The 23279-nt window shown below is 45.1% G+C and overlaps 1 protein-coding gene across 1 annotated transcript in view; it reads left to right on the top strand.

Annotated features, from left to right (window-relative positions):
* Positions 1–23279, top strand: part of DYNC1I2 (dynein cytoplasmic 1 intermediate chain 2) — a 225430-nt gene that overhangs the window by 170534 nt on the left and 31617 nt on the right. Inside the window, exons 8-11 of the mRNA XM_082260314.1 lie at positions 1654–1743; positions 3625–3787; positions 3869–3968; positions 14856–14981. Coding sequence (XP_082116440.1) covers positions 1654–1743; positions 3625–3787; positions 3869–3968; positions 14856–14981 — 479 coding nt within the window. The remainder of the gene's footprint in view (positions 1–1653; positions 1744–3624; positions 3788–3868; positions 3969–14855; positions 14982–23279) is intronic.

Genomic DNA, 23279 nt, shown 5'->3' with positions numbered 1-23279 from the left:
TGGCCAATTAGCTGTTCCTGCTAAGAACAGGCAGAAAATTGTATCACAACTTGGCCATAAACTTAACAGATAAGCTCACCTTATTAATAAAAAAATAATAATAAATAAATGCACAACTTCTTTTGAAAGTAAAAAATGTGTATTTACCAATTTTTTTAGGACCCTCGAAACATTGCACAAGCAACCAGACCGCTGATGCAATGCAGGTCTCCTGCAGACTGTCAGTGTAACAGTTGGACAGTGACAGGAAGATTCAGTGAACTACTACAGCGCTCAATTGCGCCATGGTAGTTAATTGAGATCTACAAGCTGACAGCCGCAAAGACTGTCGGTAATTGTAATCCATTTACAGGACACGGTGAATGTATGATACAGCAGGGTGGGTGGAAACCTGTGTGGCCGCCTTTCTTTGGGGGGGGGGGGGGAATCCCACACGGGATCGGGGGCTGGTACATCTGTTATGCCCTGAGTATGGGTGTAACATGTTACAAAATGTGAACTTATCCTTTGATTATAAATTAAGACTGGAAGATACACATTCTTTGCTAATAGGGGTGGATCCTAGACAAGGAACCTATGTCGAACATGGTCTTAGAAATATAAAATTGAACATTGCAACCTTATTAAGAATAAAGTATAAGTAATACGTTTTTAATGTTTTGGGTAGAATTTTCAAAAACTGCTGCATGGCATCATTGTAATTAACAAGAAAATAGCTTAAGGGCTCTTTCGCACGGGCTTTCCGTGTGAAAGGTCCGCTGCGGGACTTTTTTTTTTTTTTTTTCACGGAGCGGATGACATTTCTGTCATCCGCTCCGTAGATCCGCATATCATCCCATCCGTTTGCGGATGATATGCGGACCTAATGTAAGTCTATGGGGGATTGCGGATGTCAGCGGATGACACCGCTGACATCCGATTTTCCTTCCTTTCCGTTTTTTGAACGGAACAAAAATAGGATTTTTTCTGTTCCAAAAAACAGAACAGAACTGACAGGAGGAAAATCGGATGTCAGCGGATGGTATTCCGCTGACATCCGCAATGCCATAGACTTACATTATGTCCGCAAATCATCCGCAAAAAAATAGGATGATTTGCGGACATACGGAGCGCCCGTGTGAAAGGGCCCTAAAAATGGGAGAATAATAAGAGGGAAAAATAAATGTTTAAAAACTGGAGAATAGTAGGTGGATCATTTTGTTTCTGATAAATTTGTTTGTTTATTGCTGGATCGCTTAGCCTATATTGAAAAGAAAGAAGGGAAAAATCTCCCATAAAGTATGCTGAGGATCCAGTTCTAAAGCAAGGCCATAGGGGTTGAACTAAAGTCCTCAGAGCAGTCCTTCAACAGCCAATTTGAGAAGATTCCAAGTTCTTATCTGATGCCCCTAACGGTCTTCATTTTAGGACACAACTGGACTGTTTCGAAGAATTGTCTGCCTCACGCTTTATGAATATTATATTCTGTTTACATAGGTTACCATTTAGAGATGATCATGAACAATTCATATTTTGCATTATTGAAGACTAAAGTGAAATGTCTTAACTTAATATGAAAAGGCCACAATGTTTGGTTCTTTCAAGGACAACCATGTCATTTTAAATGAAAATTATGTTTAGTGATTTATTTATTTGTTTTTCTTTTTCTAACAGGTGATGAAGAGGAAGAAGAAACTGTAACTCCAAAGCCTACACCTGTTCCTGAAGAGGACAAACCCACCAAGAAAGAAGAAAACAGTGAAGGTATGGCCATTTGTCGTGTTTTGTGATTTCTTTTCTGTTCATGGTGATCTGTGTAAAGGACTAAATTTAATGTCAAGCTGTATCCATTCTGTGTCTCTTTTTCTTAGTATAGTATCATTACTGTGTAGTGGCTAAGCCTGCAGTATTAAGTACCAGAGGGCAAAATTTTTTTTTTTTTTGCAAGCTTGTTTCCTATTGTAAAGTGATATGCCATAACAAATAACATGCAGAAAGGAACAGACATAATGGCCATTTAATGCTTTTTTAAATGCTTTCTTTTCTTATGCAGCAAATCCTTGTTTCCATTAGGAGCCTCCATGTTATATTGTTCCTTTGTATGAACACTTTAGACTGATGCTACAATTATTTCTATCTGATTGTTTACTAGTGTGCTAGGAAGTGAAAAAAAGTAATTGTAAAGAAGAGGTTGAACTTCTGGTAAACAACTAAGCTGTTGAAATCTAAATATATTTGGACTGCGCTAGCTACTAAAGCATTTATTATTCTGCTCATGTAATTGAGCTCTGTGATTTCAGGCACCCCAATCCCGCTCACATTCCAGGTTCTGGAACTCTTTTACAGCAATGCTGCCCAATGTAGGACACACCTAAACCTCAGACAGTGAAGGTGCAGGAACATGTTGTTAATCACTATGCAAAAGCAATTTAGCCATCTTTGGCATACACTGCTGCCCTGCCCCCTGTCTTATTGTTGCAGTGCAGAGGACTACAGGAGGCTGACCCCATAATAACTTTAGGTGCATGTGCTAGCTCTAGCTCAGTGATGTCCAAACTGTGGCCTGGGGGCTGGATGTGGCCCTTTGCTTGCCTTTGTCTGGCCCTTGGGGCACTGTTCTACCAACTGACACCAATGGTAGTGGACCATGCCCCCTACTGACACCATCAATGGGCAGTATTCCTTTTATTAAAACCAATGATGGGGCACTGATGCGGGGGCATTTTCTACTCCCACTGGCCACAGTCTGGCCCCCTAAAGCCTGAAGGACAGTAATCAGGCCCTTTTGCTTTTTGGAGAATCCTGCTCTAGCTTAAAATGTAATGTTTTTTTTCTAATAAATATGCAGTTAAACTGTAAGTTAATCTGTGTGGAGTTCAGTTTCCACATAAGGCTTTACACTTAACAATTTAGAATTAACATGCTCAATGATTCATATCACATTTGTACGAGCAAATAATATTTGAGTATTTGTTAGAAGTTATTTAAAGTGTACTATTGATCGCCATAGAGTTATTAGAATGGTATTTCCATTACACACAAAATCGACTTTCCTCTTGGGTACAGGGTTTTTGATGTTTACAGATCACAATTATACAGCTGCTGTGGTCATGGGCTCTGGTCGGCTCCCTCTTGCCTCCCCCACCTTGCGGTTGACCCATCACTATGATAGGGCAGCCTCCCACACATTATGGTAATGGGCTCTGGTCTGCTTTATCCTCCCTCCCAAACCTTATGGTTGGCCTGTCACTATGACGCGGCAGCCTCCCACACCTTATAGTTTACCCTTCACTATGGTGGGGCAGCCTGACTGACCATTAGTGAGGAGAACGAATTGGTAGGCCAAAGCCCTTGACAAAAGAAGCTGGTTGATGCCTGCACAACTGTGTGCCTCATGTTTGTGGGCTTCAAAGACACTCTACAGGGAAACCTTGCTGAAGACAGGCCAGTTTTTTTGGCAGAATTGTGCGCTCTTGAGCTCTACTTGAGGCGGTTCACCAACTTCTGCTGTGAACTTCCGTTGGATCTTGATCTGAGTGCTGTTTATGTTATTATGACCATCTGTATGTAGGTTGTGGTAGTGGATTTCTGTCACATGCTGGTAACATGTTATCCTAGTTACCCAGGTTTGTAATGATCTTCCAGCCCCGCCACATGAGCTCACAGAAGAGGAGAAACAACAAATCATTCACACTGAGGAGTTCATCAGTTTCTTTGACCACAGCACAAGAATTGTGGAGCGTGCCCTTTCTGAACAGATCAACATTTTCTTTGATTACAGTGGCAGAGATCTAGAAGAAAAAGAAGGGTAATTATTATTTTACATTACTTCAATTTACTACTCATTTTAAATAATTTGCTTTTCTAATCAAGGTATTTATTTTTACAGAGAAACACAAGCAGGTGCAAAGTTGTCTCTGAACAGACAGTTTTTTGATGAGCGTTGGTCAAAGCATCGTGTTGTTAGCTGCCTGGATTGGTCCTCTCAGGTACTGAGAATAAGACTTTATGATTATAAAAGATTTTGTTATGCTAGGAAACAATTTACTTTTATTAAAAAAAAATAGAGTAAAGAGCATCCTGGCTGCATTTATATTGATAGCATAGTGGTTTGAGCGTCATTTATGTGTCCTTAAATGAGCGCCATTCTTTGCAGCTGTAAGGACTGTCCACTGCAGGAAAGAAGACCTGTGACTTTACAGGACTGAAATGTTTTTTTTTTTGTATAATCAATGTTTATGTAGTTTTTACAGAGCAAATTGGGGTACAAAATGTACTAAATAGCGGTCCACTACCAGCAGAAGTCAAGGGACCAAATAAGTGCTAAGAAAAGATTTTACATCAGTACAGGCAGGCATAACATTGGAACATCTAGTGCATTACCCGTGGTCACTGTTAAAAATGTTTTTACTAAAATGCCAAATGCATACTCACAGACATGAAGATTGTTCAAATCGTGTTACAAGAATCCACCACACATGAAATGGAACATGTCCTTGTAGATAGGACCGCTAACGCGTTTCGGGAGTCAAGCTCCCTTCATCAGAGCTCTGATGAAGCGAGCTTGACTCCCGAAACGCGTTAGCGGTCCTATCTGCAAGGACATGTTCCATTTCATGTGTGGTGGAATCTTGTAACACGATTTTAACAATCTTCATGTCTGTGAGTATGCATTTGGCATTTTAGTAAAAAAAAAATTAACGGTGACCACGGGTAATGCACTAGGTGTCTGCGCCTCCTTTTTTTTTCTTTTCTTTCATGCACCCATGTTGGAGTTCCCTGCCTGAGGAGAGCAGCATGCCAGTCTTTCCCTTCAGAGTGAGCGCTTGGTTGAATTGTTTGTTTGTTTGGAGTATTGCAATAACATTGGAACATTTCTAGTAAAAAAAATAGTCATAATGTCTACAAATTCCCGCCTTGCCATAACAATCACCAATAAGAAATTACCAGTATAAAGGCAAGCCAGAGTGTGCAGGAACAGGCAAGGCCTGTCAGTGCACAATACTGCAGTGAGCACCCATCCCAACATGAGCATAGATAAAGGCCAGCCTGTGGTTGAACCTGTGACTTTACAGGACTGGCTAGAAGATTTGGAAAAATGTAGCTTCTGGCCAGAATTATACAATGAAGATGTTGAGTTCATTTGCATTAGTAGATTTTATTTGTTATCACTGTCCTCTTTCATCCTTTTGGGAATCTTGGACCTTTTTAATAAAGATTTCATATGCTAAGAGTCATAGAACTTGGGAAAAAGGCTTTTAAGGCTGGTTAGTATTGGAACCTCCAGTGAAGTCCTGTCACCTCCAGATTATTTCAAATGAAGGTGAAAATTGTGAGCCATTTTATGGGTCATTGTAAAGGTCAATTTTTTTCAGCAACAAAAGGAAATCCATTACAGTAGTACTTTTAGAATTTGTTGCTTGTTAAACGCTAATAAAGCACAACACAGCTAGGATTTATTAACTTAACAGACATCTAACAATGGCAATGGAGCATGACGACCTTTCATTTAAAGATGAAATCTATGTAAATATATAAAAACACTTCTTAGCTTATTCCTTTAATGGAACCTGTCAGGATAGAATAGTTTATGTTGTAATTTTGAAGGTGCATACTGCAGGGCTGTAATCCTTATCCTTGCTGTGCTGCTTTGTGAGCCACTGCCCTTGAACCAAGATGCAGGTGAGGTGTCCTGTCTTCTGATATTATAGGTTAGTTGCTTTTAAAGAAGGGTAGTAAAGTAAAAATGACAGCCATATAACTGCACCTTCAAATTCATTTCAGCAATGGCAGCTTCCTTTTAACTGTCTTGACAGCCTCAACGAATCGCACAGTTAAATATTACACAGTTATTTTTTTTTGCCAGTCTAACTATCTGAAATCTATGTCAATGCTGAAGTCCTACACAACAAGTCAAAATCACATCGGTGGAGAGCGATGGGAGTACAAATTAATTTTAGATTTATATAATAGTGAGGAAGAGCCAGAACTGTCTCGGGAAGCGAGCCTGAATCTCCCAAGTGGGGACACCGACAGTAACAAAAAATTACATGTTATTTCCCCTCTCCATTCTTTGGATACTTTGAATAAAGTTTTTGGGAATACTTCTTTAAAGTGATTCTAAAGGAAAGATATATAAGATATATATATATACATACACATATACAGGGCACAAAAGTTCAAGTCCTGAACTACTAGCCAGCCAGGCCTTAAGAGTTACTCTCCACCAGTTGCCCCCATCCAACCCCCTGCCAGTGGCACCCGTCTTCCCCTGATGCTGCTCCACACTCGCCCTCAACTTATTTCCACTCGCCTAATTGATGCAGAAGAGTGGAAATTTTGAGGGCTGTTATATATATATATATATATATATATATATATATGTATATATATAATTTTTTTTTTTACCCCTGATCCTCTTTTTTTGGGGTACCCCATCGGCAGTCCTGGCTCCTCCCCCCTGACAAGTGCCCCCAATAGCAAGCCTCTTGCTGCGAGGTCACATGAGCAGGCTCGCTTCCGAGCTGTGCTCAGTCTCTCTATTCATACACACAGCGTGACTCGGCCAAGCCTCCTCTCTCCTCATTGGCTCACCGAATGTAATTGAAAGCAGTAGGAGCCAGTGGTTCCTGCTGTTGTGTGAGCCAATGAGGAGAGAGACCCAGGAGAGCCGCTGCTCTCATGCACATCGCTGGATCAAGATCAAGCTCAGGTAAGTAAAAGGGGATGTTATAGGGGGAGCTGCACCAAGAAGGTTTTGTACCTTAATTCTTAGAATGCATTAAGGCAAAAAAACCTTGAGAACCAGTTTAATCTGTGCTCAGTTGAGGGATGAGTAGGAGTACCTAGGTGACCTCAGATGTCATAGAGCTTGGGTATTCTTTTTAAAGAAGAATTCTAGTCAAGAATGTTATATTCCCATGCAATGGGGCAGTGCCCGAACTGTATGGGTTAACTCCTTGGTTTTGTCTAGGGATTGAAGAGCATAGATATACTTCCCTAATCCGCTGATCCTCCAAGCACAAGACTGACACCCCCCCGACCTCATCATGTCCATAGACCAGCTTTAGACAAGAGGAGGGCAGGAGCAGGACTGGGGGATTGTGGTTTTTCAAGAGGATTGGGTAAATATAGCCTTTCGGTGCACCCCTAGACAAAACAAGCAGTTAACCCATGCAGTACGGGCACAGCCACACTGCATAGGAAGAAAACATTTTTTCTCTGTCGCTCATTGACAGACGTAGTCCTCGTTGATTCAACACACTTGGGTTATGCTGCCCTCTACAGGAGTAGGACTAGACAGGAAAGAAAATACTCTGGCCACACCTTAGGGGCAGTCCCAGAGGGTATATCCTCTCTCTCTCTGCTACAGCAAATCAGTTTTTTTCTGTCTAGTTAGGAGTAAGGACCTAGATACCTTGCTGGGATCTTCGGTCCTGGCAGGATTTTTTTCTTAGAAAAGATTTTTTAGACAGCTTTTTTTCTCCAGTGTTCCTGTGAGATCTTCAAGCAAGAAAGCTGAACTGGGCGACGGGCTGGATGTTGAGATCCAGTGGTTACCCCAGTTCAGCCTACGAGCGCGTGCAGGCCATAGCTCCGCGCTGGGTCGGCCGCGACATAGTCCCACTGGACGGGGACTGACCCTGCGAGGTTAAACGTCTCGCTGAAACGCCTAAGACCATGAGTCACGGCGTCCGTACTGGTCGACAGCCCTCCCACCTCGGTGGAGAGGGGTACTGTCAGGAGTTGGCGCCCGCCTGGTTCCGGTATGGTGAGTAGTATGTTCCCCCTTTCCCCCTGACGGGTCTTGTGGTGAACGCGGGCCCCTCGCTGTAATGGTAAGGATGGATCTTCCCTCTATCCTATAACATGTCACAGATCCCCCTGTTTGAGTGTGATTTTTGTGAACAAAAAGCCAGGAGGCTTGGTTTGGGAGCTGACAATCTAATTGCAAAGATGTTAAAATGATGAAGTCAGTGGCAGTACTAGAACTTTACTGTGATAGTATAAAGTATCCTACCTGTCAGAAGCCACAGGGCGATGTCTATATATGTATACTGCATTCCAGATCATTCCTCTAGCTAAACAGATGCCTCCCGACGGCCACGGACCGCATACGGCCCGCCAGGGTCCGGTACCGCCGACCACGCTGACCACCATGAGGGTGAAGGGTTGTGAGGCCGAGATCCTTCTGCAGACATGCCGCTATTCTGTGCAGGCCGCTGCCATTGTCTGGTAGATCGCACGAGGCCACCATTTTGGCGTAGCCTCGTGTCTCCAGCATGGGGGCGGCCATGTTTGAGGTGACTCAAACACCTCGTGGAGCTAGGGGAGGCGCCGGAAGGCGTGCAGAGGGGCGGAACCGCCTCCTTTCTTCCCGGGAAGCCAGCCAAGAGACTTCCTGTCTGCTCTAGACAGTGCTGAGACAAGTTGCAGTTGAAACTCTGAGCATCAAGTGGTGAGCCCTGGGGTCTATCTCTCTCTCTCGCTCTATAGAGGTCCCTAAGCAGGTACACTGAGGGGCTTTGTGGCGCTGGGGGTCTGAAAAAAGAAAAAAGTGGTTTTATTTTTTTTGGCAAATAGATTTTTTCCGGGTAGCATCTGGAATTATCATGGACCCTGCCACACAAGTACCCCCACCTGTTTCCCTCGAGGGGGCCGCGGGACCCGCCGGTGCACAGAGTATGGATGCATTTACAGCAGTTTTGGAGTCTTTGGTGGCTCGGGTGGAGACGGCCTGTCAGGAACGGGGGTCAAGAAAGCGACCCCCGCCTACCCCTATATCATCTGATACTTCAGATTCTGAGATGATCATTGCAGCTGCAGGTCCCTCTGCAGGGTCTGTTGTCTCAGGTAAAGTTCCCTCAGACAGTGAGGAGGACGTTCATGCTTCCGCCATAATTCAGGAAGAAGCATTGGTGGACGCACTAGTTGTGGCGGTTCGGGAAACCGTAAGACTTGAGGTTTTACCGGCAGAGGTAACTGAAACAGAGATTCCCTTTGGTACTAACAAACCCACCAAAACGGTGAAGGTTTTTCCTGTACCCAAGTGTTTTGGTGATAAAATTAAAGAAGAATGGGAGCATTCTAAGCGTACCTTTACTATTTCCAAGCGCATTGCTAGACGCTATCCGTTTGAGGAATCCCTCATTAAGAAATGGACGCTACCACCAGTGGTGGATCCACCTATTTCCAGACTGAATAAAGCCACGGTTATTCCGGTGGAGGACGCTTCTTCCTTTAAGGATTCGGTGGATGGGAGGGTAGAAGCGGAGTCCCGCACTATCTTTTCCCTGATAGGGTCAGCCTTTAGACCAGTAATTGTCATTGGTTTAGTGTCTCAGACATTAACGGAATGGGCGAGATTGGTGCGCCAGGACCTGAAGGGGAAAGATATCCCCCAGGCAACATCTGATTTGATGGAACAGATTATACAAGGACTACAGTTTATCTGTGACGCAGCCTTGGATGCTACCCCCCTATTAGGGCATGCATCTATGTCAGCGGTAATCCTCAGACGTGGGCTGTGGTTAAAATGCTGGTCAGCGGACCTAGGTTCCAAAAAGACCTAGACGAATCTCCCCTTTCAGGGGAATCGCCTATTTTGGGACCACCCTAGATGAGATCATTAAGGATGCCACTGGGCGCAAAAGCACGTTTTTGCCACAGGCTGCTAAAGCTAAAGGACCTCGTAACAAGCGGGGACCTTTCTTTACCGCCCATAAAGGGTTCGTTCGCTCAGCTGGAGCAAGCGGGAAGGGCAAGACTCCTCCAGGAGGGTTCAAGAAGGGCTGGTCGGACAGACAAAAGACCGACTCAGCCAAACCTGAAGCAAAGGATTACACAGCCTGAAGGTGCGCCCCCACCCGACTTGAGGGTGGGGGGACGTCTTCACCGGTATTCAGGGCATAAGATCGAGCATCGACCACTGCTACCGGTGCGATTCTTCCCTTCCAACATCTAAGTACTACAGGGAGCGGTAGTTACCGTTCCCTGAACAGATCATTTTCTTTACCTTTTCCAAAGATTAGCCTCAGTTCCCCACAAGAATCGGATCCGGTTGAACAGACAGACCAAGGAGCCTCTAGCCGGGTGACTTCGGTCCCTGTGGTTCAACCAGGAGAAATCGCCACTCCTGATAGGAATCAGGTGTCTGATAAATGTGTGGGAACAGAGAACGATCAGACTTTGACTGATGGCCGGGGCCAGATAGCTCTAGGGCAGCCTGGTTCGGATCCAGTCAGCGCCAGTTGTCCTGGAAATTCTAGGATGGCCTCTTCAAGCCGGTCTGGCCGACTTGGACATGCTAGTCGCGGACGTTCCTTGGGTACTTCTTCTCAGAGTGTCTGCGGTCTCAAGGACCGATCTTCCATCGTGCTTTACAGTCGCTGGTTTTAATGGCCTGGCCATTGAGACCCAGGTACTGAAGGACAGAGGTTTGTCAGCTTCAGTTATTCCTACTCTAATTAAGGCAAGGAAAGCGACTTCCAGCAAGGTCTATCGCACATGGAAGACTTATATCGCGTGGTGCGAATCGTAAGGAATTCCTCCACGTACCTATTCGGTGACCCGAATATTGGCCTTTCTGCAAAAGGGGGTTGAGCAGAAACTAGCCTTGAGCACCATCAAGGGTCAGGTTTCAGCATTAGCAATCTTCTTTCAGAAGCCTTTGGCTGCAAAATCCTTGGTGCGGAATTTCATCCAAGGGGTGCGGCACCTGGCTCCACCAGTCCGCGCGCCCTTACCGCCTTGGGATCTTAATTTGGTTTTGTCGGTTCTGCAGAAACCTCCCTTTGAAAACATCAGGGAGATTCCCTTGCTGACTTTATCCCAGAAGGTAGCCTTCTTAGTGGCTATCACTTCTGCACGCAGGGTGTCAGAACTGGCTGCATTGTCATGCCAGTCCCCATACTTAGTGATTCATAGGGATAAGGTAGTTCTTCATCCTAAGCCATCCTTTCTTCCAAAGGTGGTTTCAGACTTTCATCTGAATGAAGATATTGTACTACCTTCCTTGTGTCCTCAGCCCAATCATCATCGGGAACATGCGTTGCATTCCTTGGATGTGGTTCGGGCAATCAGGGTATACCTGAAAGCTACGGAATCGTTCCGTAAGACGGATTCACTTTTTGTGATCACGGATGGCCCCAGAAAGGGGTTGCCTGCATCTGCCGCGACTATCTCCAAATGGATTAGACAGATGGTGGTACAGGCTTATTCTATTAAGGGTCGGAGTCCTCCGTTCCCTGTTAGGGCGCACTCCACTCGAGCGCTCAGTACTTCCTGGGCCTTCCGCCATCAGGCGTCAGTGGTCCAGGTATGTAAGGCGGCCACCTGGTCGTCGGTACATACCTTTACAAAATTTTATAAGATTGATGTGATGGCATCGGCGGATGCCTCATTTGGCCGCAAGGTTTTGCAGGCCGCAATTTGAGGAGACCGGTGGTCTACCTCGAGGGTTTTTTTCTGTTGGAATTTTCTGTTGAGTCTCATCTTTGATTGATGAGCATTGAGTTGGCACCGGTTGGGCCTTCTAGATTGGATTTAATTTCCATTTTCCCACCCCTCATTTGTGGAACTGCTTTGGGACGTCCCGAGTGTGTTGAATCAATGAGGACTACGTCTGTCAATGAGCGACAGAGAAAAATGGATTTTTGTAAGATCTTACAGTAAAATCCTTTTCTCTTAAGCTCATTGACAGACGTAGTACCCGCCCCTCTGTTTTTGAGTTGGGTTGGGTTAAATTCTCTAAACACTGCTTTGTGACATAACTGATTTGCTGTAGCAGAGAGAGAGAGGATATAACCTCTGGGACTGCCCCTAAGGTGTGGCCAGAGTGTTTTCTTTCCTGTCTAGTCCTACTCCTGTAGAGGGCAGCATAACCCGAGTGTGTTGAATCAACGAGGACTACGTCTGTCAATGAGCTTAAGAGAAAAGGATTTTACGGTAAGATCTTATAAAAATCCATTTTTTCATAAAGTTCTGCTTTAAGGGAATGGTGTAGGGTTCCATGGCAGGACTAAGAGCAGCCAGAGTATGATAAAGTGTCTGCAGGTTTAACAACTCTGCTGGAAAACGTTAACAAAGTTAACACAATTGATATATAAAAATCATTTCTAAGGAAATTGGAGGTGTATTGCATTTAAATAGCATAGATTCATTCAATGTGAATGTGTCATACTATTTTTTCCAAAGCCAAATACCATTTAATATACCATGAGGAATGCACATGCAGAGCAAACTAAGCCTTTGCACCACTGGGATCAATCAAATTCAGTATTATCAGCATTTATTGGAAACAAAAGTAAGGTACCAGAACATAACTGGTGTTGCAAAAACGTTTTTATGATACATGCTTGTACCATTTGAACCAGCCTTTCTGCTTCTCAGCATGTCATGGCGGAGTGTGAAGAAGCAAAAATTCTTAGTTCCCACCATTCATTGAATACTTCCTCCACTTTGTTGCTTTTGAACAGCTTTGCTTAATTAAAGAGGTTGTAAACCCATTACAAGTTTTTTTTTGTTTTTTTTCAACCTGAAAGAGAAACACATAATGAGCTAGTATGCATCGCATACTAGCTCATTATGAAATACTTACCTTAGAATGAGCCCCCACCGTGCCGCCCGCTTACCTGTATAATGGGCGACATGTTCAGTCGCCCATCTTCCGGGATCGCGGCATCCCCCCATCTGATTGGCCGGAGCCGCGATGATGTCACTCCCGCGCACACGCGCGGGAGCCGACGGTCACGGCACGGGGCTCTGAAGGAACGGCACCAGCGGCCGTTCCTTCAGAGCGCATGCGCCAGTGATGTCACTGGCTGCATGTAAGGTAAATACAGTCAGGTCCATAAATATTGGGACATCAACACAATTTTAATATTTTCGGCTCTATACACCACCACAATTAATTTGAAATGAAACAAACAAGACGTGCTTTAACTGCAGACTTTCAGCTTTAATTTGAGGGTATTTATATCCAAGTCAGGTGACCGGTGTAGGAATTACAACAGTTTGTATATGTGCCTCCGACTTTTTAAGGGACCAAAAGTAATGGGACAGATTAACCATAAATCAAACTTTCACTTTTTAATACTTGGCTGCAAATCCTTTGCAGTCAATTACAGCCTGAAGTCTGGAACGCATAGACATCACCAGACGCTGGGTTTCATCCCTGGTGTTGCTCTGCCAGGCCTCTACTACAACTGTCTTCAGTTCCTGCTTGTTCTTGGGGCATTTTCCCTTCAGTTCTGTCTTCAGCAAGTGAAATGCATGCTCAATCGGATTCAGGTCAGGTGATTGACTTGGCAATTGCAAAACATTCCACTTCTTTCCCTTAAAAAACTCTTTGGTTGCTTTCGCAGTATGCTTCAGGTCATTGTCCACCTATACTGTGAAGCGCCGTCCAATGAGTTCTGAAGCATTTGGCTGAATATTAATAGATAATATTGCCCGAAACACTTCAGAATTCATCCTGCTGCTTTTGTCAGCAGTCACATCATCAATAAATACAAGAGAACCAGTTCCATTGGCAGCCATACATGCCCACGCCATGACACTACCACCACCATGCTTCACTGATGAGGTGGTATGCTTTGGATCATGAGCAGTTCCTTTCCTTCTCCATACTCTTCTCTTCCCATCACTCTGGTACAAGTTGATCTTGGTCTCATCTGTCCATAGGATGTTGTTCCAGAACTGTGAAGGCTTTTTTAGATGATGTTTGGCAAACTCTAATCTGGCCTTCCTGTTTTTGAGGCTCACCAATGGTTTACATCTTGTGGTGAACCCTCTGTATTCACTCTGGTGAAGTCTTCTCTTGATTGTTGACTTTGACACACATACACCTACCTCCTGGAGAGTGTTCTTGATCTGGCCAACTGTTGTGAAGGGTGTTTTCTTCACCAGGGAAAGAATTCTTCGGTCATCCACCACAGTTGTTTTTTCCGTGGTCTTCCGGGTCTATTGATGTTGCTGAGCTCACCGGTGCGTTCTTTCTTTTTAAGGATGTTCCAAACAGTTGATTTGGCCACACCTCATGTTTTTGGGTTTGATGGGTTTGTTTTGTTTTTTTCAGCCTAATATTGGTTTGCTTCACTGATAGTGACATCTCTTTGGATCTCATATTGAGAGTTGACAGCAACAGATTCCAAATGCAAATAGCACACTTGAAATGAACTCTGGACCTTTTATCTGCTCCTTGTAAATGGGATAATGAGGGAATAACACACACCTAGCCATGGAACAGCTGAGCAGCAAATTGTCCCATTACTTTTGGTCCCTTAAAAAGTGGGAGGCACATATACAAACTGTTGTAATTCCTACACCGTTCACCTGATTTGGATGTAAATACCCTCAAATTAAAACTGAAAGTCTGCAGTTAAAGCACATCTTGTTTGTTTCATTTCAAATCCATTGTGGTGGTGTATAAAGCCAAAAAGATTAGAATTGTGTCGATGTACCAATATTTATGGACCTGAATGTATCTCCTAAACGGTACATGTTCAGGAGATATTTACAGTACCTATAGGTAAGCCTATGATGAGGCTTACCTATAGGAGAGTTGCAGAGGAGGGTTTACTTCCTCTTTTAATACCTTAGGAGAAAGTGTACTGATGAGTCGTTGTAGTGCATATCAACCTATCATGTTTTAGTGTATTTAAGTTCTAACAATGAAAGATGAATTTAGAATAATTACTATGGGTTATTTTGCACATCGTCTATTGCTGTATTAAAGCATAATTGGTAAAAGTTACCTGGTTTGATTTTATAGTTTACTTTCCTTATTTTAAAAAATACCTGATATGTTTAAGCTGCGGTTGAGTTCTTGTGGATATGTTTTTTTCATTGTGGTCCTCTGTTTTCCACCTGTCTAGTACCCCGAACTGCTTGTAGCATCCTACAACAACAACGAGGATGCCCCTCACGAGCCAGATGGCGTGGCACTCGTGTGGAACATGAAATACAAGAAGACAACCCCAGAATATGTGTTTCACTGCCAGGTACAAAAGCAAATGCTTTATGTTAATCATCTGGATGCATACTTCCCTACTCCCGCAAATACTAGTTAGCATAATGATTTCATTGCTCCTATTTAAACCACATGCATCTGCAAGCATACGCTGATTGAGCTCTTCATCAATTTAAAAAAAAAAAAAAGAAAATCTTTTTTTTTCTCTTTCTCTATTGGACCTACTGACATCATTCATATAGTTTAAGAATGACTGAAAAGCTTCATGCTACTTCCCTTCTGATTTGTATTAATGCAAGTCCTCCCGATGTAAGCTGCTTTCTCATGCCAGACAACATGTTTTGGACCATTAAACGAGTAGGATGTGGCCCGGGGAGATGGAAACGGACTTGTTTAAGTGGAAACACATGCTCAGAATGTGCTGTAAATTTTAAGCAAAGAGAGAAGCATTAAATGTGTTTGCCAACAAGTGAGAAACTTCTATTTTCTTCATGTCAAAATTGCCTGGGTTTATTGTGATGGATTAAATGTAGCATGTAATCCAGAGCTGTCAGATTACTGTCAGGGCACAGCCATCATAACTGACAAATGTTAATTTTGCAGAAACTGATATGAGAAAACCCTTAAATGTTTCTGCAGTAAAAACAGGGTTCTGTGAAGGTTTTAAGTGATTTTGTTATGCCTTCACATAAACTTTTCTCAGCTCATCTGAAGAACAGCTATTACACAGCAAGATAAAAATGTTAGATTAATCGTCAAACCACTGTACAATTTAGTTTAAGAAGAATGTTGCATAGTTCTAAAGTTGCATAGAGCACTGCTATTATACATTATAATTCTCCTTTTTAGGTTTACACTGATGCACCTTCCCTCCCAGTCTTTTTCAATACTAATCATAAAATCATTGTTAAATATAGTTTTTTTTATGGTAGCTGGTCACATGACTAAATTGCTTAACATTGATCATGTCCTTTAGTTAGAGGACTTGTGTCCAAGCAGAGCCAGCAAATCAGAACCTCTGAGCTGCCCGATGTGGTCACATGACCAGCTATCATGGGAGCTCCACACAGCATTTTTGCAGGACAGATTTGATATTTCAGAACTTTTTTTTTATTGCTTTTACTATTGTAAGGAGGAAAAATAAGATGGAAGACAGGAAGGAGATTACATTTCTTTGGACCGTAACAAGAGCTCAGAGAAGGGATATCTCATCAATGTGGATGTGAGAACCTTAAGAATTCCTAAAGCACTGCGTAAATTGACAGCGCTATATAAGAACCTGAAATAAATAAAAATAAATTCCTGTTCCAAAAGCTTTTATTGACAATTAGATTAAGTTTATGCAAAGTCTCCATATTTGCAGTTGTGACCCTTCTTTTTCAAGACCTCTGTAATTCTCCCTGCCATGCTGTCAATCAAATTTTGGGCCACATCCTGACTGATGGCAGACTATTCTTGCATAATCAATGCTTGGAGTTTGTCAGAATCTGTGGTGTGTGTGTGTGTGTGTGTTTGTTTGTTTGTTGACCTGCCTCTTGAGGACTGACTACAAGTTCTAAATGGGATTAAGGTCTGGGGAGTTTCCTGGCCATGGACCCAAAATTTAGATGTTTTGTTCCCCAAGCCACTTGGTTATCATTTTTGCCTTATGGCAAGGTGCACTACCATGCTGGAAAAGGCAATGTTTGTCACCAAACTGTTTTTGGATGGTTGGGAGAAGTTTCTTTCGAAGGATGTTTTTGTACTATTCCTTATTGATGGCTGGGGCCTTAGGCAAAATTGTGAGTAATCCCACTCCCTTGGCTGAGAAGCAACCCCACACATGAATGGTTCTGGACTGGAAGGATTTGCCCCCTTAATGACCAGACCATTTTTTTGCAATTCGGCACTGTTACTTTAACAGAAAATTGCGTGGTTGTGCGACACTGTACTGAAATAACATTTTTGGCCTTTTTTTTTTCCCCCACAAATATAGCTTTCTTTTGGTGGTGTTTGATCACCTTTGCGATTTTTATTTTTTGCTCTATAAACACAAAAAGAGCGACAATTCTGGGAAAAAAAAATAAATATTTTTCACTTTCTGCTATATAACATTCCCCCCAAAAAATTAAAAATCAAAATTTTTCATCCTTTTAGGCCAATTTTTATTCATATTTTTTGTAAAAAAAAATCGCAATAAGCATATTTTGATTGGTTTGCACAAACGTTATCGTGTTTACAAACTAGGGGAAAGATTTTTGTCATTTTTATTTATTTTTATTTTTTTACTAGTAATAGCGGCGATCTTCTCTTTTTAGTGGGACTGCGACATTGCGGCAGACAGGTCGGACCCCTAACTGACATTTTTGACACTTTTGAGGGGACCAGTGACATTGCTACAGTAATCAGTGCTAAAAATATGCACTGTTACTGTAATAATGACACTGGCAGGGAAGGGGGCTAACCTAGGGGTGATTAAAGGGTTAATTGTGAGCCTAGGGCAATGTTTTCTAACTGTGGGGGGAGCGACTTGTGAAATGATCAGAGAGACTTGTGATCCTATATAGAAGGATCACAGGCGCTCTGTGATCATTTCAGAGAGAACAACGGTCAGCTGTGTTTACAACAGCCAACAGTCCTTCTCTCTCAGCGGCGAGCGATCGTGGGTGCCCGTCAGCAATCGCAGTCGACGGTCCCGTGGATCTGCATCCCCGCTGCCTAGTGGGGATCCCTGACCAGTGCTCCCCCCCCCCCCCCCCCGGCACCGATGTACCCCTATGTCGTTTCGCGCAGCCAAGCCAGCCTTCCACTTGCGGTCGGTGGGTGGTTAAGGACAGCCTCCGAATCAACCATGGAGTCCCTGGAGCAGGTATCACCACCTGACCCACTGCTTCGGGACCCTCTGGGTCTCAGTCTGCCCTGGTGGCCATGATGGCGGTCCTGTAGTCACTTGTGTCAAAAGTTAATATGGCCTTGCAAAAGCGGCCTGGCAAGAGGAAGCGCCCCCCGCCTTCATCTGTATCCTCTGCCTCCTCAGGGTCTAAAGGTGGATTTGGCCGCCGCAGACGAGAGTGAACTCACTGGGTCTGCATCCATGCACCCTAAATGCTCTGATTAGTGAGGATAAATCCACTTCCACTATGGCCGCACATGAAAAGGTGATTGTGGAGGCACTGATTGTATCAGTGCGGGAAACTTTAAAATTGGAGGACACAGCTGCTGCTTCAGCGGTGCAATTTGGCCCCCGTAGGCCATCCAAGGTGACTAAGGTGTTCCCCTTTCCTGCCTATTTTGACAAGATTGTCGCATTTTACTAAGAGGTATCCCTTTGGGGAGTCTCTTTTAAAGAAGCTGATGGTTCCGCCAGCGGTGGACTCTCAGGTCTCCAGATTTAATAAGGCCACACTTCTTCAAATGGAGAATTCCCTGTCTTTTAGGGACCCTTACAAGAGAGCTGAGGCTCTGGTCCGATATCTCTTTACCGTGGTGGGTTCAATTTTGAGGCCGGTGTTTGCTATCACCTTGGTTTCCCAGTACTTAAGGGAATGGACGAAGCTCCTTCGCCAGGATCTGGAAAGGGGTCAACATCCTCCTGAGCTGGCAGATCAATTGATACAGGGGCTACAGTATATCTGTGATGCATCTTTGGATGCGGCCCCTTTTGGCTTGCAAGAGTATCTGTGACTGCGGTGACCCTTCGCCACATGATAGGGTTGAAGTACTGGTCGGCTGACCAGGCTTCCAAAAAACTACTGACTGACCTTCCATTTGCAGGAGACCATTTGTTTGGTGCTTCTATGGAAGAGATCAATAAGGGTCTCATGGGAGGTAAGAGTACTCTGCTTGCACAGGTTGCCAAGAGCAAAAAGCCACGTCGTAAAGGTGGTCCTTTCTTCTCAGCTCACAAACGGCCCTTTCGCCCTGCGGGATCACAGGACAAGGGCCAAAAGTCCACCCATCACTTCACTGGGGGTTCCAAGAGGCCCTGGGCTGGTAAGTCAAAAGCGGGTTCCACTAGTTCCGCAGACAAGCCCTTCTCTTCCTGGAGGGGCCCCCCTCACACATATCTGGGGTGGGTGGACGACTTTGCTTCTTTCCAAACCCCTGGACCTCTCTTATTCAAGACAAATGGATCCATGAGTTCATTCGGTCCGGTTCCAAGATCGAGTTTTGGTCTTTGCCTCCGGCAAGGTTCTTTCCTTCCAATTTGCGCCTGTCCCCGGATCGGTTGCAGGGTCTTTACGGGGCAGTGCAGGATCTGCTAGCACAGGGAGTAATTGTTCCGGAGTTAGAAAGTTTTCAGGGATTTTTTTCAAATCTATTTACTGTTCCCAGGAAGGAAGGCAAGGTCCATCCGATCTTGGATCTCAAGGCCCTGAATTGCTTTGTGCAGGCTCAGAAATTTTGGATGGAGTCCATTCACACAGTGGTGGCATCCCTTCATCAAGGGGATTTTCTGGCCTCTCTTGATATCAGGGATGCTTACCTTCATATATGAAGGGCATCAGCGTTTTCTTCGTTTTCGTGGGAGAGGAACATTATTAATTTGTGGCGTTACTCTTTGGTCTCGCCCCCGCTCCTCGGGTGTTAACAAAAGTGTTGGCCCCGGTGTTAGCCTTGCTCAGGCAGAGGGGGATCACGGTACTAGGATACCTGGATGATCTTCTGCGAGCAAAGTCTCCGTCTGTCTTAAAAGACAATTTAGACATCACAGAGTGCAAGAGTTCGGCTGGATGCTGAATTTTCAGAAATCGGCTCTAAATCCATCCACCAACCTTGGGCTTGACTTTGGATCCAGCCTCAGCTAGGGTGCTTCTTTCGGAAGCGAAACTGCTGAAGTTGCAGCATGCGATTTGTTTCCTGCTGTCCACCTGTTGGTCGTCTCTTAGGATTTGCATGCAAGTACTGGGTTTCATGGTCTCCACCTTCGAAGCAGTTCCGTTTGCTCACTTCCATACCAGGCCTCTGCAGAAGGAAATTCTTGCCAAATGGGACAAGAATCCTCAATCCCTGGCCAATCTGATCCTGTTAAACCGGGGTGGGAGGGGGTCCTTGCTTTGGTGGCTCTGTACCCTGGCGCTTCGATAAGGGAAGTCCTTTCTCCCCCTGTACTGTACTGAACAGAGGTTTACCAGGGACGCCAGGCTGTCCGAGTGGGGAGGGGTCCTGAGCACGGATTTGGCTCAAGGGGTTTGGACTCTGGAGGGGTCCGGTCTGCCGATCAATATCCTAGAGATTCGGGTGATCAGGCTTTGCCCTGTTCCTGTGGACGGATCGTCTGCAGGGGTGTCTGGTAAGAATTCAGTTGGACAATGCCACAGTGGTGGCATATATCAATCATCAAGGGGGCACCAAAAGTGCCCTAGCGGCCAGCAAAGTAGCCGGCATGCTAAGGTGGGCAGAATATGTTCCAGCCCTCTCTGCTATGCACATTCCAGGGGTGGAAATTTGGCAGGCCCTGAGTCCGGGCAAATGGTCTCTTCATCTGGAAGTGTTTCAACAACTGTCTCTCCGGTGGGGGACTCCGGATGGGGACCTGTTGGCCTCTCGTCTCAACAAGGTTCAGAGGTTTGTTGCAAGATCTCGGGATCCTTTGGCCGACGTCGCCAACGCTCTGGTGGCCCCTTGGGGTCAGTATCGTCTGATTTATGCTTTTCCTCCACTACAGCTTCTGCCGAGGCTTCTGCGCTGAATAGAGGCAGGAGGGATTCAAGTCATTCTGGTGGCTCCAGACTGGCCTCGCGGGTCTTGGTACGCAGGACTTGTGAGGCTGGTAGCCAATGTTCCTTGGAGACTCCCTCTCAGAGAAGATCTTTTGTCTTAAGGGCAGATCTTCCATCCTGCTTTACGGTCGCTGGTTTTAAGGGCCTGGCTATTGAAAGCCAGGTACTGAAGGATAGAGGGTTTTCAGACTTGATTCTTACTCTTAAAGGAGTTTCTACAAAGTGTAGATAAATGTTTGGCTCTGGGCACCATCAAGGGCCAGATTTCTGCCTTGGCAGTTTTTTTTCAACAGCCGTTGGCTGCAAATTCTTTGGTTCACACTTTCGTCTGGGGGGGGTTCACCACTTGGCTCCTCCGGTTAAGGTCTCTGATACCTCCGTCGGACCTCATTCTGGTACTGTCGGTTCTTCAAAAACCACCTTTTGAAAATATTTGTGAACTTCCTCTGCTTACTCTGTCACAGAAGGTAGCCTTTTTGGTAGCTTTTACTTCTGCATGCAGGGTGTCGGAACTGGCTGTGTTGTCCTGTCGTTCACCTTACCTGGTGGTTCACAGGGACAAAGTGGTGCTACGTTCCTATCAGTCGTTCCTTCCTAAGGTCGTCTCTGGTTTTTACTTGAATGAAGACATTGTGTTGCCTTCCTTGTGCCCTAAGCCGACACATCCTAAAGAAATTGCTTTGCATTCCCTAGATATAGTATGGGCAATCAGGGTGTACCTGGGGGCGACTGAGTTGATTCAAAAATCAAATTCGTTGTTTGTCCTTATTGATGGATCAAGTAAGGGGCAGACCGTGTCTGCTGCAACCAATTCCAGATGGATCAGTCAGACGGTGGTGCAGGCCTATTTCATTAAGGGTCAGGCTCCTCCTTTCCCTGTTGAGGCGCATTCTACAAGGGCGCTTAGTGCCTCCTGGGCCTTTCGTCATCAGGCGTCAGTGGCTCAGGTTTGCAAGGCGGCCACATGGTCATCTTTGCATAAATTCACCAAGCTTTACAAGGTGGATGTACTTGTTCGGCCGCAAAGTTTTGCAGGCTGCTGTTGCAGAGGCTCCTGTCTCTTGAGGGTGTGTTCTGGTTGGTGAGCTCCAGTTGTTTCTGGTTGATCTCCTGATTTACCTGGTTGGCTATGTGTAGCCCTTTTTGGGAATTATGTGCCTTGGTGTTTTTTCCCACCCCTCATGTTGACACTGCTTTGGGACGTCCCAAGGGTCAAAGAAGATATGGAGCTGTGTCCGTCAATGAACAAATAGAAAACTGGATTTTTGTCTTACCGTAAAATCCTTTTCTCTGATGTTCATTGACGGACTTAGCACCCACCGCTCTGTGGAGTTGGGTTATGTATTCTTCTGAAACTGCTTGCTACAAACTGAAGTCCTATAACAGGAAGTGGGAAGTATACCCCCTAGGACTGCCCTAAGGGCGCAGTCAAGTTTTGTTTCCACCTAGTCTTACTCCTATGCAGAGCAGCAAAACTCAAGGGTCAAAGAAGATATGGAGCTGCGTCCGTCAATGAACATCCGAGAAAAGTATTTTACGGTAAGACAAAAATACAGTTTTCTCTTTCGTTTTTTGACGGTCTAAAATCTTAAGAACCGTTGGGTTATACTGCCCCATACAGGAGTAGAACACTAGGCAGAAAAACGTCTGGCTATGCCTATGGGCAGTCCCAGGAGGTAAACTCATTCTCCCTGCTATAGGTACTTTTTTTTCTACCTAGTCAGGAGTAAAGACCTAGTTACTTGCTGGGATCTCTGATCCTGGCAATTTTTTCTTTTTAGATAAATGTTTTTCTTCTGGATTTTTCCTGTGAGACCGACAATCAACTGCTGGACTGGGCGACTGGCTAGATAATCTAGATCCAGTGGTCATCCCAGTCTGGTCAGCGAGCACGCGCAGACCCCAGCTCCGCACTAGGTTGGCCGCGACATAGCTCCACTGGACGGGAGCTGGCCTGCGAGCTAAACACATCGTGAGGTCGCATACGTCAGGGTTTCAGCCCGAGTCGCAGCATTCCTCCTGGCCGACAGCCCCCCATTTCGATGGAGAGGGGTTCTGCCTAGAGCGGTGCCCACCTGGTTCCTGGTATGGTGTGTAGCCATCCTCCCATCTCCCCCTGGAGGGTTTTGGGGTGGATGTGGGCACCTCTCTGGGACAGGCAGACCATGGGTTCCCCCTCCTTCTTGTCAGGCACCCCCCCTTTGTCTTCTATCACCCATCCTACCCCCTTCACATATGTTGGGGCTGTTTGGATGGTCTTATCCACCTCCTGGGGTGGGGACAGGGCACTGTGCTGGCAGTGGGGGCCTGGAGGTGCCTGCAACCGGACGATCGACTGTGTGTGTGTGGGGGGGGGGGGGGGGGTTGTACCTGGTGGGGTCTTCTGCCAGGGCCCTCACCCTGCCTGGATTCCCTCCTGGGTCCCTGTAAGCCTTGTGGTGCCGCCATTTGTTTTGTAGCGTGTGTGTTTCTTTACACAGTGGCCATGTTTGTGTAATCCGGTGGCCATTTTGCAGTGGTTGGCTATTGACAGTGGAGCCCTGTGGGTGGTGATTTCGGTGGTGGGAGCCCTTTCACTTCCCGATCGCTGCGCGTGGAGTGCAGATTATCCTGATTGCTGCAGATGC

Source organism: Pelophylax lessonae, assembly GCF_965119305.1.
Source record: "Pelophylax lessonae genome assembly, chromosome: 6".
Classification (NCBI taxonomy): Eukaryota; Metazoa; Chordata; class Amphibia; order Anura; family Ranidae; genus Pelophylax; species Pelophylax lessonae.
Note: the sequence above shows the minus strand (reverse complement) of the source record. Positions and strands in the feature narration are given on the sequence as shown.